The sequence below is a fragment of the Platalea leucorodia genome (genome assembly GCF_965183815.1).
Source record: "Platalea leucorodia genome assembly, chromosome: 3".
NCBI lineage: Eukaryota > Metazoa > Chordata > Aves > Pelecaniformes > Threskiornithidae > Platalea > Platalea leucorodia.
The window spans coordinates 49059737-49076102 of NC_138825.1; the positions used below are offsets into that span (position 1 = coordinate 49059737).

Sequence of the window (16366 nt, forward strand, 5' to 3'; positions counted from 1 at the left end):
GCATCCACACATTTTTCTGTATAACATGAGCTATCTAAGCACAATTGTGGTAGATATCATTTGTACTAAAAAGTAGAACAGATTTTTTTTACAGCTGCCTACAAAGAATTGTCAGCTCACCTTTTCTGAAAAAATATTCCCAAATGTTTTTGGGTTTCTGAGGAGTTCTCTTTCATAGCTTTGAAACTGGTCTTCTTTGCAGCTGCTTCAATCTCCATCAGTCAAGGAGACCGAGGGAATTCAGCTACCCTTCTCATTCCCAGCATCTGATTCTGATACACAATTTGTACAGAATTATGTTTTGCCTGTACTTTTGGCAGAGTTACAGCAGTGTTTCTGTAGGCTTCACAGTTTTCCCTGAGTGGGTTTGCTGTGAAAAGTCTTTGGGTCCCAGCTCCACTGAGGAAATCTAAGAGGCAGAGTAAGTAGGGTAGCAGCGAGCAGAGGCTCCTCCTCATGAAAGGCTATTTTGCCCATACAAAATGATGCACATGGCACACGCTGCTTTACCACTAACTTCCAGGAAACTCTGGTAGGCTTGTTGACACAGCTTATGATTCCATATTTGTAAGAGTGAGCGTGCTGGGGTCAGGGTCATTGAGCAGATACAGGGTCATGAGCAGAAATCATGCTTCCCGGGGAACTGACACCAATGGACAGGGAGATATTGAGTGAAGGAAGCGGCCTGTCTGATGGCAGGGTGGCATCACCTACATGCCTATCTATTTCAGACATTTTGAAAAAGACATTTAGAAGACATTTTTCATCTGAAGTAAGACCAATGGGAGAGGACACATGCAAGCAGTAGTTAAACACTTTTGCCAAATATGTAATGTTTCATGTTACTGCCATGCAGCTTTCAATTCCATCTATAGAATACATATTTACATTTAACTTGTCAGTTCAGTAAGGCAGTTTAAATTCCATGACAACATATTGGACCCTTTTTTTTTTTTTTTTCTTCTTAATTTTACCATATTGGGCAAAATTTCCCTCCAAAGTATCTTTATGTATCTTTCTGATGATATTAGCTGGTCTGATTTTAAGAGCTATTCCATGCTATCACCATCTACTGATACCCATGGAAAATAAACGCTCTGTAATTTTGAAAATGACACCACTGCCTCTATTCATACATGGCCAGCATCGTCCAGACAACTTAGGAACAAAAATGAACCTCTAAGAGTTGTCCTGATTTTTCCAGAAGACCAAGGACTTGTTTACACCTGTGTGTAGATGTGCATACTTTTGGCCACTGAGGATCATTATGGAGAGCACTGGCCATAAGTCTTGTTAATACAAAAATGCTTTTGTTTGTGAAGGTTAGCTTCTTTAGCACATTATTGTTCCAAATTGGCAAAATTCCTCCTGTACAAAATGATTTCACTAGAATTATGTCATATTCAAACTCAATTTCTAGTCCTTCAAAATACATTTCAATGTATATGGGTTTTTCACTGGATAGAAAATTTTATCTAAAATGTTCGAGTTTTTTCCAAAATTATGTTTTGGTATTTCAGGTTTCAATAAAACCCAGAAACTATACTGCATAAATATACATTATTTGAATTTTACTTGCAGGAACAGCAATTTCCTGACCATTCCTATTTTGAAGCATCATTGAACGGATCTTAATGGGTCATTATGACCTGTTGTACATGATTTCAGTAATATTTTTACAACTATTTTTACCTGTACACACTATTAATCAGAATATCTTTCCAGACAATGGAAAGTACCTCTCCCATTCATAAAGCTGTGAAGTACTTATCTCAGGAGTAGAAGTAAAAGTAGAAGTAGAAGATGGCTGCATCTTTGATGTTCTGGATCTTATCTGAAAAAAGCCCCCAAAAGTATGCAACTGAGTGGCCAGGAAAAAAGCTGTTAAATGCTCAGAAAATATATATTTTTAATATTTGCTAAAATTGTCAATTCTATTTGAAAAAAATAATTCATGTATAACTTTGCTAGCAAGCTGTTTCTTGATAGCAAAAGTATAAATTCATTATTTTTCAAATAATAAATGAGTTTCTTGCTAAAACAATCAGAAGGAATGCAATAAACCTTAAATAATTGCCACTGGATTTTAGGTTTAAAGTTCCCTTTACAGAAACATGTCCAGTTTCCCCCGCCAGCCTAAAAGGCTATAACTTCTAGCATATCTACAACCAGGCAGCACTGCTGCCCCTCTCTAGGTATGAAGGAGAAGGATGCTGTCTGCCAATGCATGCAGAGAGTGTCGTGTCTACCCTGTTCCTTTTCAGTGGCTGGGCAGGGGGTTGCCCGTTTGCCTTGCTGTGCCTGCTCTGCTCTGGGTGAAGGAGTGCCCTGAGCTGGGAAAGCCGGCTGGAGCGTGGGTGCGTGACCCAGCAGACAGGAAGCCTGTGGCGAGAGCAGATATTAGAAGATGCCTGAAAGAAGCAGAAAATAACAGAGCCAAGCCTCTGAAGCAACAGAAAAATTCTTTCTTAGCGACCCAGAGGCACCAGGGGTGAGGTTGTGCAAGACAGCCGGGACAATCTGACAGCTTGCTGCCACCAAAAGTGAGTGTTTCGTGCTGCTTCAAAAAGCTGGGGGTGTCAGACAAGCACAAGAGCTCATGCAAAATAAGGAGCAGACAACTACAGTCAGAAGAGGGAAGTAAGCCTAGCCTTTGGGGCAGCCACTAGCTCAAATTTCTCAGGAATATTCAGCCTGTGTGGAGCCTGCTGCAACCCCAAATGCCACGAAATGTTGCTGGACTGAGACAAAAAACTGTGAGGAGAAAGGAGACTTACTTAAAAAGTCTGTGATATTATTATGTTCTCACTCAGAAGAAACTGAGTTTCTGTATTTTAAACGTTGATTGTCCTCATGTAGCTAAACTTAAAAGTAGCCTTTAGAAGTTTACAGCCCTCTGGGTGATTATGGTGTGTCCACTGTAATGAAAAGGTCCAGGTAGGCTCACCTCTAAGCTTTGGATGATTCAAGGTCCTTTCACAGTTAGTTTAAAGACATCCTAGTCTGGATTATTTGGGATGAAAGAGGCCAGGGAGCAGCTCCCCCAGGAAATTTGAGGGAGCATTTGTCTTTGGCAAGGATGAGCTGAAGGCAGCAATAGCCTATGGAGCCATTATAGTTGCAGCTGCAAGAGAATGTGTCTGGTCTCTGCAAACAGCACTTTATCACTTCACATTTGGAAATGTATAATTATCCCCGTAAAGCCTACATATAATCTCAGAACAGACATTTTACACAGGAAATGGAAAATTAATCTGTATGAAAATGCTATTAATAACAGTAGTTTCAGACTGAATCAAAAGCAAGATTCACCTTAGCCTTGCTTTGGAAAAGCACGAGTGGAGCAGGACATGAGGCTGATATCGTTCTTCTGGAAGAGAATTATTTCATTCTCTTTAAAGGAATTGGAAACACATACAAAATAAACATTTTACTAGAAATAGATAAGTCCATGGACTATTGATAAAACTGAAAAAAACAAGCAAGAAAAAATGTTAAAAGCTGTGAGGCTTAGGAAGAGGCTGTTTTATTATAGCCAAGGGTTTCAGCCTGTAGACCCACAAGCATACATAGACTGAGAGGTCTGGAGGAGGAAATCCGTTAAGTAGGGTTGGGTAACATCAGTTGGGAAACTATAAGATATCACAAATCAGAAAAGACTGATGACTGTGTCTGTAGAAACAAATGCAAAACAGCCTGTAATGATGACTTAGTCAAAAGGAAATAAAATTTATCTATTTCTGAAAAGAAATTAAAAAAAAAAACTTTGGAGGAATCAGTTAAAAGTAACAGTCTTCAGAGACTAAAAGAATTTAGGTCCCATCCAAGGTTTTTACTGCTTTTCAGAGGTGTTTGTGTGCAACCATTACATTACCTCCTAATGACCAAATCCAGTTTCAGCCTTTTAACCAGCAGGAGAGTCTGAGCTCATCTCTCCAAGTCATATTTCTATAATTTCTGTGAGAAATGTTGTTTTAGAAGCCAGAATCCCATTCCCCCTGTTGAGCTGCAAGTTAGGCTGCATCTCTCTCAGCTTACTCATCATTCACCACCACACCAGCTAATTAAGTGGGTTGAATCTTGGCCACATCACATTTAAAATGAGTCACATAAAGCATTTTCTAACACAGTTCTTTTAAGATTGGTTGGAACTTCGAGATGTTACAATTCAAATGTGAAATGATATCTAAAATACTTTTGATATTGACATGAGACCTCACAATTTTATACCTTTCCAGTCTGCGAAAAAAAGTTTCAGGTTGAGCATGAAGTGGATGTAACGCAGATCAAACCTCACCTACTCTTTTTTTCTTCAAATGACCTGTTAAGATATTTCTTTAAGTGATTAGGAGAAACCGTGAAGGTACCTGGTAATCCCAAATGCTGGGATTGAAAGGCACGGGAAGGAAGAGGAAAAAGGTCCAAGAGTCTGGGTTGCAGGTGGGCCTGTACCTCCACCCAGCACACAGGAATAACTTACGTCCTGCAGTGGAGGAGGTCTGTGGAAACACCAGTGGTCCTGACCTCCTCCATGGAATAACCCCTGCTCCTGTGCCTCCACAGCAGGCTGAAGTCATCATTAACCTGTCGTGGGTGTTATTGCTGTGTTATGTGCAGTCACACACTTCTGGACTGCAGCAGTGGACTCTTCATCAAGCAAGTAAGACTCACCCATTTTAGGAAGGATGATGACAATCACATCATCACTCCTGGTTTCAAAGGATTTCAGAGATTCCAAAGTTTCTGGGCTGCTAAGAGCCCTTAGGCCACAAAAAACCTTTGCAGGAAAAAAAAAACCCAAACAGATCTTGAGATCTTTTTATCTTAGTAAAGGCCCTTTGAATATTTCAGTCACTGTTTCCCCACTTCTGATCAGGCTTGTTCCCTTGTTCAACTCCTTGAAGACACTGAGATGCACACTGCTTTCTATTATCTAGATAGCTTTTGATATCACCATGTATGTGTCCAGCATACATGCATCTAGCTCTGGAGTCCTCAGTTCAAGAAAGGTGTGGACCTTTTGGAGCGGGTCCAGAGGAGGACCACAAAACTGATCAGAGGGATGGAACACCTCTCCTATGAGGAAAGGCTGAGAGAGTTGGGGTTGTTCAGCCTGGAGAAGAGAAGGCTCCAGGGAAACCTTATTGCAGACTTTAAGTACTTAAAGGGGGCTTATAAGAAAGATGTGGCACATCCTGCTTGACTAACCTGATCTCCTTCTATGACAAGGTGACCCACTTAGTGGATGAAGGAAAGCCTGTGGATGTTGTCTACCTGGACTTTAGTAAGGCCTTTGACACTGTTTCCCACAGCATTCTCCTGGAGAAACTGGCTGCTCATGGCTTGGATGGGCATACTCTTCACTGGGTAAAAAACTAGCTGGATGGCCAGGCCCAAAGAGTTGTGGTGAATGGAGTTAAATCCAGTTGGTGGCCGGTCACAAGTGGTGTTCCCCAGGGCTCAGTACTGGGGCCAGTCCTGTTTAATATCTTTATCGATGATCTGGACAAGGGGATTGAGTGCACCCTCAGTAAGTCTGCAGACGACACCAAGTTGGGCAGGAGTGTTGATCTGCTGGGGGCTGTAGGAAGGCTCTACAGAGGGATCTGGATAGGCTGGATCAATGGGCTAAGGCCAATTCTACGAGGTTCAACAAGGCTCAGTGCCAGGTCCTGCACTTGGCTCACAACAACCCCAGGCAGTGCTACAGGCTTGGGAGGAGTGGCTGGAGAGCTGCCTGGCAGAAAAGGACCTGGGGGTGCTGGTCAACAGCAGGCTGTATATGAGCCAGCAATGTGCCCAGGTGGCCAAGAAGGCCAATAGCATCCTGGCCTGTATCAAGAATAGTGTGGCCAGCAGGACCAGGGAGGTGATAGTGCCCCTGTACTCGGCACTGGTGAGGCCGCACCTCGAGTACTGTGTTCACTTTTGGGCCCCTCACTCCAAGAAAGACATCGAGGTGCTGGAGCGTGTCCAAAGAAGAGTAAAAAGCTGGTGAAGGGTCTAGAGCACAAGCCTTAGGAGGAGTGGCTGAGGGAGCTGGGGTTGTTTAGCCTGGAGAAGAGGAGGCTGAGGGGAGACCTTATCTCTCTCTACAACTACCTGACAGGAGGTTGTAGCGAGGTGGGTGTTGGTCTCTTCTCCCCAGTAACAAGCAATAGGACAAGAGGAAATGGCCTCAAGTTGCACCAGGAGAGGTTTAGACTGGATATTAGGAAACATTTCTTCACTGAAAGGGGTCAGGCACTGGAACAGGCTGCCCAGGGCAGTGGTTGAGTCTGCATCCCTGGAGGTATTTAAAAGACGGGTAGACGTGGTGCTTAGGGACATGGTTTAGTGGTGGACTTGGCAGTGCTAGGGTAATGGTTGGACTTGATAGTCTTAAAGGTCTAACAGAGTGGGAACCCATACCTAATGGCCTCAGCTTCAAGGCATTTCTTTCTGCATAAAAGAGTAGTTTAGAAAGGCACGCCCTTCTAAAGGGGCAGACAGGCCCAAGAGTTTCTTCTTCCCCACAGCCATACATATCAGGAAGGGTGCACAGTGCACCCATCAAGGAAGAGCTAGGTGAGATGCCACACCTCTTTGAGTTCCCTGTAGCTTATCATCATGATCCTCTGGTGGCCAATGTATTTGTTGCATTCTACTAAGTGGTCAAAGTAGGATTCCCAGGCCACTGCAGAAAAAGAAGAAACATAGCTGTGTAGGGTTTCCCCAAAACAGGCTCTTACCAAATCAGAGGAGTCAGCCCAGACAGCTCTCTAAGCATCGCACCAGGGTGGTGAAGTGGAGACCAGCTCAACATGTCTGTTCTTTTGGCTGAGGTCAGTGCAGGATGCCCCAGCTCTGGCCACTAGGTTGCACCGAACAACAACCTCTATTGTGGAAATGGAAAAGTCAGGCTAAAGCTTTCTCATGATCTCTCGGTTCAGAGTTAGAGACAAAAGAAACTGATTATCTGGTACTGCCTGTTTCAGCCATAACATGGGCCTGTCTGTCTGTCCTGGTAGTGCCTTGGTAAGGTATGTTGGGGTAGGATTCCCGTGCACAGGGTCCTGTGTATGCCCCTCATGTAAGGAGGAATGCCAGAGGATGCAGGGCAAAGTGCATTTCCCATTCATGAAAGCTGCAAAGTACCCATACCAGGAGGTGAAGGATGACAGCACTGGCATGTTGTTGTAGAAGCAGTAATAGGAGACAGCCATGTTTTTAGGGTTCCAAACTAGCACAAGGATCTGGAAGAAGAGAACACCTAATTTGGTTCTCATTTGGAGACTGAACAAAACACCATCTACTCAACACATTGCATGTCCACTAACACCTACCAGACCATACAATGCTGGTCTAATTCCTCTTCTTGAGCAAGAAATCAGAGCTTTGGCAGGCCACTTACTGCTAATGTGAGCTTGAGGTTGAAAACAAGAAGCTTTTCAGTGATGCACTTGGGACATAGCTCTGAGCTAGCTCCAATCCAGGGAAATGAGCTCATGGGCTACTGGACCGCAAGCAGGCTGTGGGTGCACCCTTGCTTCTCTCTGCAGAAATTCCCATTGAAGATTATCTTAGCCCCAGCCTGTGGTGGGCTTTCCACAGGTAGTCTGGTCTTGGAGGCAAGTTAAAGCAAATGGAATAACTGCTTGCCCTGCTCAGTTTTCTGACACAAACCTAGAAGCATCTTTCTGAAGCAGATCTGAAGGCATAGTGACACCCAGTGACAAGCCCACTGACAGTAACCTCTTGAGTCAGCAAAGCTGCTGCTGGGAGAGGATGTTTGTTCACAGCCTCAGCACACAGCACTGCCTCTTCAAGCTTGGAAATGTGCCTGTGCATTGACCAGCCCAGGTGAAAGTGCAGAAAACACATCTCACATAGACAGACAAAAGCTAGTTTGGGGTGGAAAAGCTTTTGCAGTGTGATGCAAAGAGAAGACTCACCTTAGCCTTGCTTTGGAGAATGGATGGGGGCAGGAGATGAGGTGGCAGATGGGTTAGTATGATTCTTCTGGAAGGCAGTTTCTTCATCCTCTGTAAAGCAAGTGGGAAGAAATGTAACAGGACAGAAGTAGCTTATTCAGTGACATGTGCCTTTTCAGGAATTGTGGGTAAGCAGAAGGATCTTACCCCTTGGAAAATCCACAGGGACGCACTCATGGTGTAAGCTTCTGCCAGCCTCTGCCACAGAGCACCATTTCACATGAGACAGGCTTGAGGACAGGACACCCAAGAAAAAGGTCTTACTGATCAAACCCCCTGGGCCCAGGGCTGGAGCCCCCTGTGGCTTCTCAGCACTGTCTGGGCTCTGAGACCCCTGTGCTGGGACACCAAGGGCAATAGCACATGCTACTTGTGCAGGCCATAGCTGTTGTTAAGGCTCTAGGCTCTCCGTTACCTCTGAGATCAGCCATTGTCTTTCAGCTAATACCACCTGTAAGAACAGCAGTGCCAGTATTTTCAGTCCCTGCCAACCTCATATGTTCCAGGATCTCCAATTTCTAGATATGGAAATGTCTCTAACTTCTTTTCAGCATTTATTGTGTCTTTCATTTCTTCTGTATATTTGGCATCTGTTGATTCCAACTCCCTCACCATTTGGTCAAGCCAATTGGTTCCTGAGAGGATAAAGACAACAGTAACACATCCATTCTGGACTGCACATTTGCACTTTTTCATGTCAATCTGGCTGACAGGATATCCTGTCAAACTGGTTCACATTTGTGGACCAGTTTGGCTCTATATTGTACCTTAGCCTGTCAATGGGTGGGTGTGCTGGTTTTGGCTGGGGCAGAGTTAGTTCTTTGCATAGTAGCTGGTATGGGGCTATGTTTTGTATTTGTGCTGGAAACAGTGTTAGTAATACAGGGATATTTCCACTGTTGCTGAGCAGTGCTTACAGAGTCAAGGCCTTTTCTGCTTCTCACACTACCCCACCAGCAAGCAGGCTGGGGGTGCACAAGAAACTGGGAGGGACAGCTGACCGCAGCTGACCAAAGGGCTATTCCACACCACATGACGTCATGCTCAGCATATAAAGCTGGGGGAAGAAGAAGGAAGGGGGGGATGTTTGGAGTGGTGGCATTTGTCTTCCCAAGTCACCGTTACGCATGATGGAGCCCTGCTTTCCTGGGGATGGCTGAACACCTGCCTGCCGATGGGCAGTAGTGAATGAATTCCTTAGTTTGCTTTGCTTGCACACATGGCTTTTGCTTTACCTGTTAAACTGTCTTTATTTCAACCCACAATTTTTCTCACTTTTACTGTTCTGTTTCTCTCCCCCATCCCACTGGGGTGGAATGAGCGAGCAGCTGTGTGGTGCTTAGTTGTCAGCTGAGGTTAAACCACGACTCTGGGCAATAATCAACAAGGGTATGCCAAAAGCCAACAGAGCTGTCAGTCAGATGTTGTGGAGTGCTACCCTGCTTGCTTCGGCAGCACACCCCGTCCCTCAGTGGAAATAGAAGCAGACCTCTATTGCTTTTTCCAGCTCTGGCACTTTTTGGTCACCTCAGACCTGTGGAAATTACTCAAGAGCAGTGGAGGTCCCAGCACAGGGCCAACTGAGTCGTCCCTTGGCTGTTTCTGCTCTCCTTCCACAGCCCTGTCTTTGGGAACATTCTGTTCCCTCCTCCCAACCAGCTTCAGTGTACAGTCTCTTCGTGATCAACATAGTTTTGCCTCGTTCCCAGCCCCCAGCTAGGCTTCCATAACTGGCAGCAGAAGGGGTCATCAACCAAACCACCAGACTGTCAAGCTCCTGTCACCACCTTTGCACGAGGCTTAGCTGTCTTGGCTGCTGCAACTTGGCAAAACTGGTGTGTGAGGGACTGGAGAGCCAAGTCTCAGTTTTCACCTAACACTTTCTGGGATGTTGCGGTGGGTTGACCCTGGCTAGATGCCAGGTGCCCACCGAAGCTGCTCTGTCACTCACCCTGCTTAGCTGGACAGGGGAGAGAACATATAACAAAAGGCCTGTGGGTCGAGATAAGGACAGTTTAATGAAAGCAGAAGCAAAAGCTGTGTGCAGAAAAGCAAAAGGAAAAGAAAAAGATTTTGTTCTCTGCTTCCCATCAGCGGCGATGTGCAGTCACCTCCCAGGAAGCAGGGCCCCAGCATGCGCAGCGGTTGCTCTGGAGGACAAACGTTGTAAAACAATCAATGCTCCCCCCCCCTTCTCCTTTCTCCTAGCTGTTATTACTGAGTGGACGTCATATGGTATGGAATATCCCTTTGGTCAATCTGGATCAGCTGTCCTGTCTGTGTCCCCTCCCAAGAGACAGCCTTGATTCTGCACGAGCACCTCTCAGCAGTAGCCAAAACACTGGTGTGTTATCAACACCCTTCCAGCTATCAATGCAAAGCATAGCACTATGAGGGCTGCTATAGGGAAAACTAACTCCATCTCAGCCAAACCCAATACATGTGTGTAGGTGAACCCTCACACTTTTAAACCATTTCTGCTTGTGCACAGCTCTACAGGCTACACACAAAGGGGATGTGATAAGGGTCAACAATTCCTCTTTTTCTGCAAATGACCTATTAAGATATTTCTCTAAAGTGGATAGGGAAAAAAAGAAGGAATCTAAAATGCCCATAGTGAAAGAGAGAGGAAATAATCCAAGAGTCCTGGTGGCATTCCTGTCTTTCCCTCCATTTAGAAACATGGGAAACACCTGCATTCTTCAGTGCCGTAAGTCTATGGAAACAGTAGTTCTTCTACCCTCATTAGCAGGATATATTCCCTGTATTGCCCTTGCAGCGAGTAGGGTGACAACATACTTTCCTGTGTTAGCAAAAGTGGTCAGAATATCAAGGGATGTGATTACCCTGCTTTACCCAACCCTTCACCACTTGAATACTGTGTGCAGTTCCTGCACTGAAGCACAAGCGATTTTGAGAATCTGGAGAAAGTCCTGCTGAACTTCCATGAAATCACTGGGAGCTAGAGCAAATAAAATGCATAGAAAGGCTTGGTTTGCTCAGGCAGGAGAAAAAAAAAAATAAGGCATGGGGGAATCTCACTTCAGTCTTCCACTACTGGAGGTTGAAATGAAGACAGAGCCAACTCTTCTGAAAATTGGCCAGGAAATTACAAAAGGGGTATATTACAAATCACAACAAGGGGATGTCTGACTGCATAGAAGTAAACAAACCAACCAACCAAAAAAACAAACCCAAAAAAACCACTATAGTGGGAAAACACTGCAATAGATTTCCAGTGAGTGGTGAATCTCCACCCTCAGAGTTTTATAACTCTTCTGGACAAAGCCTTGAGCAACCAAACCTAACTTTGAAGGTTAGGTCTTTCCCCTGCTTTGAGCAGGAGGTTGTATTATTTGACCTCCAGAGATACCTTACAACGTAAATTCATGATCTTATGAAGTCTGATGTCACCATAAGATTTTCTCAGGTATGATTGCTGTGTTAAATGATAGCACAAACTTCTGGATTGCAGCCCTGTGTACTTGACTACTTATCAAGAAAAAAACATTCACCTGTTTTAGGATAGCCTGCTAGAATCACATCATCTCTGCTGATTTCAGAGCTTCGAAAGTTTCTGGGCTGCTAAGTGTAGCAGGGTATAAAATACCTCTGTAGGAAAACAGCATGCCTTCTGGGGGAATCTTTTCACTCTGTGAAAAACAATTTTCCATTATTTTGATGACTCTTTCCCTATTTCTGCTCATGTTTTTATCCCTGTGGAACTCTTTTCAAACAAACAGATACAGGCTGTCTTTCCACAATGCAGAAAAACTTTATGCAACATATTAGCAAATCAGATAGGGCATTTACTCAGGAATGAGGGTACAAGTCACTGATTAACTCTGTTAACTCCTTTTGAAATTACAGTGCTGGAGACTGACAATAGTGACATAGAGTCTTTGCTGCAGCTGATACTAGAAACAGGAATCTATTGGGGCAACAATTAATAGTATTCAAAATGTTAAATGAAACCAAAGAAAGACCTATAAAGGACATTCCCTGAAATATTTTTAACTGGTGAGCAATGCAGTGCAATTTGCAAACTGGACAACCAGCATGTAGTAAACATGTGGATAGTGGATCTCAACCGAGTTTGCTATTGACTCCACTAATGGATACCCATCCAAGGGTGCACCTTCCTTCCAGATGGTGGCTTTATCCTGCAGTCAGTCAGTGTAACAACATCACTTCTGGCGGTATCTCCAGAGCTAAGGGCAAGTACCACCTAAGCCATACTTCTCATGATTAAACACTCACATTTGAGACTTTTACTTCATCAAATCCTACAGGAGGGTTGCTTTCATGTGAAGCTCTAATACTTAGGTTCTGGATTAACGTGAATCAAATTCTACCTGTATGACTTCATGTCCATAATTTAATCTTTGGGTGAAATTGTTCTTGATGGGGGAGCTATGGGTATTCTGGCTGATGCTTTTTCAGAAGTTAAGGAGTACTGAGATGGAGAAATAGATATCTGCACATGTCATCCCAACAGAGACATGCAATACAGGAAGACTGAATTACCCTTTCACTCTTTCTTTCTTTCACGCCTTGAATGGGTCTTGTTCACTACCCATACATCAAACGCACAGAGAGCTCCACACTGCTGTGCATCACATCCTTGTCTCTTTCTTCATAAATGGATGTTAGACACTAAGTAAACCTATACACAAACTTAATTAAGCATGAGGAGGTGTCAAATCAAAAGCACAACTTGAAGACCTGGAAGATTGCTTTACAGTTACCTACAAAGAATCATTTAAAATTATTTTTCTGGTCTTCCAAAATGCAGAACCATCAAAAGAGACCATTTTATTGGAAATATTTTCTCTCGCAGTGCTATTTTACTTATAAAAACTGGAGACACCGTTCATATATTATGCCTTCTCCCGGCTTTGTTATTGTTTTCAGTTTTCTGTCCATGTGTTTACTCTGAGTTGCAAAGGAAAATCTACTCCCATTTACCAATACTAAAGAGTAAGAGCATCAAGAAATTAGCATTTTTCCTCCTGCCTCCAGAGCCAGCTGCCTGAATCCCGAGGGAGCCAGATCACTATAACACCTCAACATGAAATCTAACAACCTATCACCTGAGCCACTGGGGACACGGGTGCCTCCAGGTCCTTTAACCCTTGGACCCTGATCTCTGCTCATGAGTGGGGCCCTCGATGCTGTCAGTGCCACCTGGCAGGCTGCTCAGGAGCTGCAGAGGTGAGGGCTCACAGCAGGCCTGTCTTTCTGGAGAGGCTTAGGGGTACCAGGTGTCCTGAGGGTGCTGGGAGTCCCAGTCCCAGCTCTGTCTGCCCAGCAGCCAAGTGTCTTGGGGTAAGCAGGTGACCCTGCAGGGAGGCTGTATGACTGTGGCACAGCTCACATGGTCCCCAGGGAAAACTCTGAGTTGTTCGGTTTATCTGCATGAAAATCTGCCTTGATGGAAATGCTGTTAGCAGGAGCATTTGCAGTACAACACAAAGAGATGATTCACCTTAGCCGAAGATTTACCTTAGCCTTGTTTTGGAAAATGGACTGGGGAAAGGACATGAGGCAGGAGATGGGTTAGTATATTTTTTCTGGTTTCTTAATCCTCTTTAAAGCAAATGGACAGAAATACAATGTTATCATCCTCTTCAGTGGAAATATGTCATTTCAGGAATCATAGGTAACAAAAAAGACTAGACCAGAGAGAAAGATACTTTTCTTTTTGAACAATTGGTAAGGATCTAGCAATGATAAAGTTGAAAACAACTGCTATTATGTCTTACCTTGAAAAGAGATTCCCAAGTTTTTCTGAATTGATTCTCACACTCACTGTCTTCACCTGCGCTTACTTTTCACCCCGTCAAAATGTTACTCATCCATCAAAGTTCCTTCCCACATTCATTTTCTGACATGGCAGCTTGCCTTTTCCATCCTCCCCTCTCCCACCTCCTTACCCCACTGAATGCAAGGGCCCACAGAGTTTCTCTAATGGAGCAAAAGCACATGAGGTGTTACTGCTCTTGAATAGCTCTGTCCTTCAGGGTGAGATTGTAAGGGCAGAAAGGAACTGAACTCATAGACATGGGATGACATAGGAGAGGATAAACTTCAGAAACAGTTCATGGTCTGGTTTTCCATTGGATCAGCAAGGGCATGTCTACTGTTTATTTTAGTTTCGGTGTTCTCCAACTAGTTTTAATCTAATTAGTTCAATAGAGAAGTGGTGATGTAGTATTATTATCTGAGGAACTACTGATAGAGCTTGTGTTTCCCTTGTGAGCAGTGTAGCACCCAGTCTTTGCAGAGATTGTTCCCAGACTCCATAACAACCACCTACATAATCTATCATCCAAAAATGCTGCAAAGGTAACAGTTTTTGAAGATCAGCAATTTCCCCTTCTTAACTAAAGTAAATGTGCTACTGACATTTACTTCTCAAAGCCCAGTGTGCCTGGAAAGCCTCACTGCAAGCAAAGGCTCTTGTGCAGTATTGGTGCCTGAAAACTCAAAAGCTGACATGAAATTGCAATAGGATTCAGCCAGTGAGAATGTAGAATGTAACTCTAAAATCTGGCGTGGATCTAATTAGGGAAAAAATATCACATAAGGAAGTCAGACTTGGTAGAGTCTTGCCTGTTTCATAAACTGGAGTGTATAGTGACAATTTAATTAATGCAAGAAGAATTAACACAGACAGGGGATCAGTAAGAACATGGAAAGCTGGTCTGCGGTATTCCAAGATGCCTACAAGTATAGATCTAGAAGGGACTTAATGTGACTTTCTAGTGTCCCCCCGTACTGCTAAAATATCAAGCATGGTTATCTTCTCCCTGCCAGATGCTTCTTTAAATTTCTCTGCAGCCTCCCTAAGCAGCGTTCTCCAGTTGAGACTGACCTGCAACCACAGGCTGTAATAATTATTGCCCATGTCTTAGGTATAATCCTCCTGTTACTGTAGACCAGAATAAGATTTGACCTTTTTTTTTTTTTCCATGTTCATCATGTTATCCCTTGCTGAGTGTGGTTCCTCAGGTCTTTTCATGCCAACTGCTGCTTGACTGGTTTGCGCCCGTTAAGTACTTGTGCCTTTGGTTTCTCTTTTCTAAATGTAGCATTTTACACTTACCTTTACTGAACTTCATGTTTGCCAGCCTTCTCAATTTGTTGTGATGTTTTGAATTGTTTCCCTATTTTCCCCAGTTCTTTCAGCCCTCTGTTCTGATCCCCAGACTTAAGATAACCTGTGTATACGACACAGGTATTAGTCTGTCCACCAGTGTTAAGAACAATGTTGAATATGACCAGGACTCACCTCTAAAGGGTATTGCTTTAATTGTCCTCTCAATTCTGCTGTCATCCAGTATATGCAATTTGATCATGAGCACACTATTGCAACCAAGTTCATAACAGCCATGTAAACAAGTGGATATTCCTAAAAGTATTGCTGCTGATGACCCTGCTTCTGGATGCCTTTTGTCACTGTTGTATGAATTTCTAGGACCACAAATCTATTTTCAGTACTTTAATTTCATTTCTATAACTACATTTGTAAGTTGTCATCTCCACGTATGAAGCCATAAATTTGTTGATCTAGATTGTGTCTCTTGTCATATAATTTCAGAACCTCTCTGATGCTGTCATCTATTGTATCTTCTGTCTATGGCTTATTCAAGAAGTAAGCTACCTTTTAAAGAAGGAACATGAACAGCTTTGGCATGGTTTATACTTACCACCTCATTATCCTCAAAGTGTTTCATCGCTGGTTGCTTGGTCATTTTTGCTAGTAAATTTCCAGATAGCAAATCAAGGTGACTGCTCTATTTTGATTCTTCTTTCTCACATTTTTAAACACGGCTATTATGTATGTCCTCCTCCCAGCATCTGGTACCTTTCTAGGATCTTACAGATAATTTCTAGTTACTCAAAGATGGCTTGTGTCAGGATTTTCAGATGCTCTGCTTTTGAATCCATTATTTTTTTCTAAATATTTTAAGTATTATTTCTAGCATTGCTATTTCTTTGCAAAACTCTGCATTTCTACATGTCCAGGCAAAATTAACCAGCTTTAGAAGAATGAAGCAAAAAGTCATTGAATACTTTATTCTTTCCTAGTGTATCTTTTATTTTTGCTTCTTATTTTCTTAGGTGATGGATCTATGCATTGGGTGTGGTTTTTTCCTGGTTTTAATTCAGCTATACTTAAAGAACCTTATTTTGCTATTTTTCCAGAACAGGTGGCTGAAGTGCAGTTGGTCCCTGGACAGGTCTGAAATACTGTGTCCACAGTGCCAAATACCAATGCCGGTACAAAATAGCTGAGTAAAGTAATGTCTCACACCATAACCCTTGACAATCCCATTTTCTCAACAGAACCAGTTTCAGCGAATTTTGGCATCTCCAGTTTCAGAGAA

General features: G+C 43.4%; 1 protein-coding gene across 1 annotated transcript; it reads right to left on the bottom strand.

The window, feature by feature from the left end:
* Positions 1-4579: 4579 nt before the first annotated feature.
* Positions 4580-11680, bottom strand: LOC309587344 (sulfotransferase 6B1-like; the record flags this gene model as incomplete). The annotated part of the gene is given in 7 exon segments (XM_082305462.1): positions 4580-4777; positions 6582-6676; positions 7109-7235; positions 7935-8024; positions 8466-8608; positions 11489-11527; positions 11530-11680. Coding segments are annotated over 7 exon segments (843 nt in total).
* Between the last annotated feature and the right edge of the window lie 4686 nt (positions 11681-16366).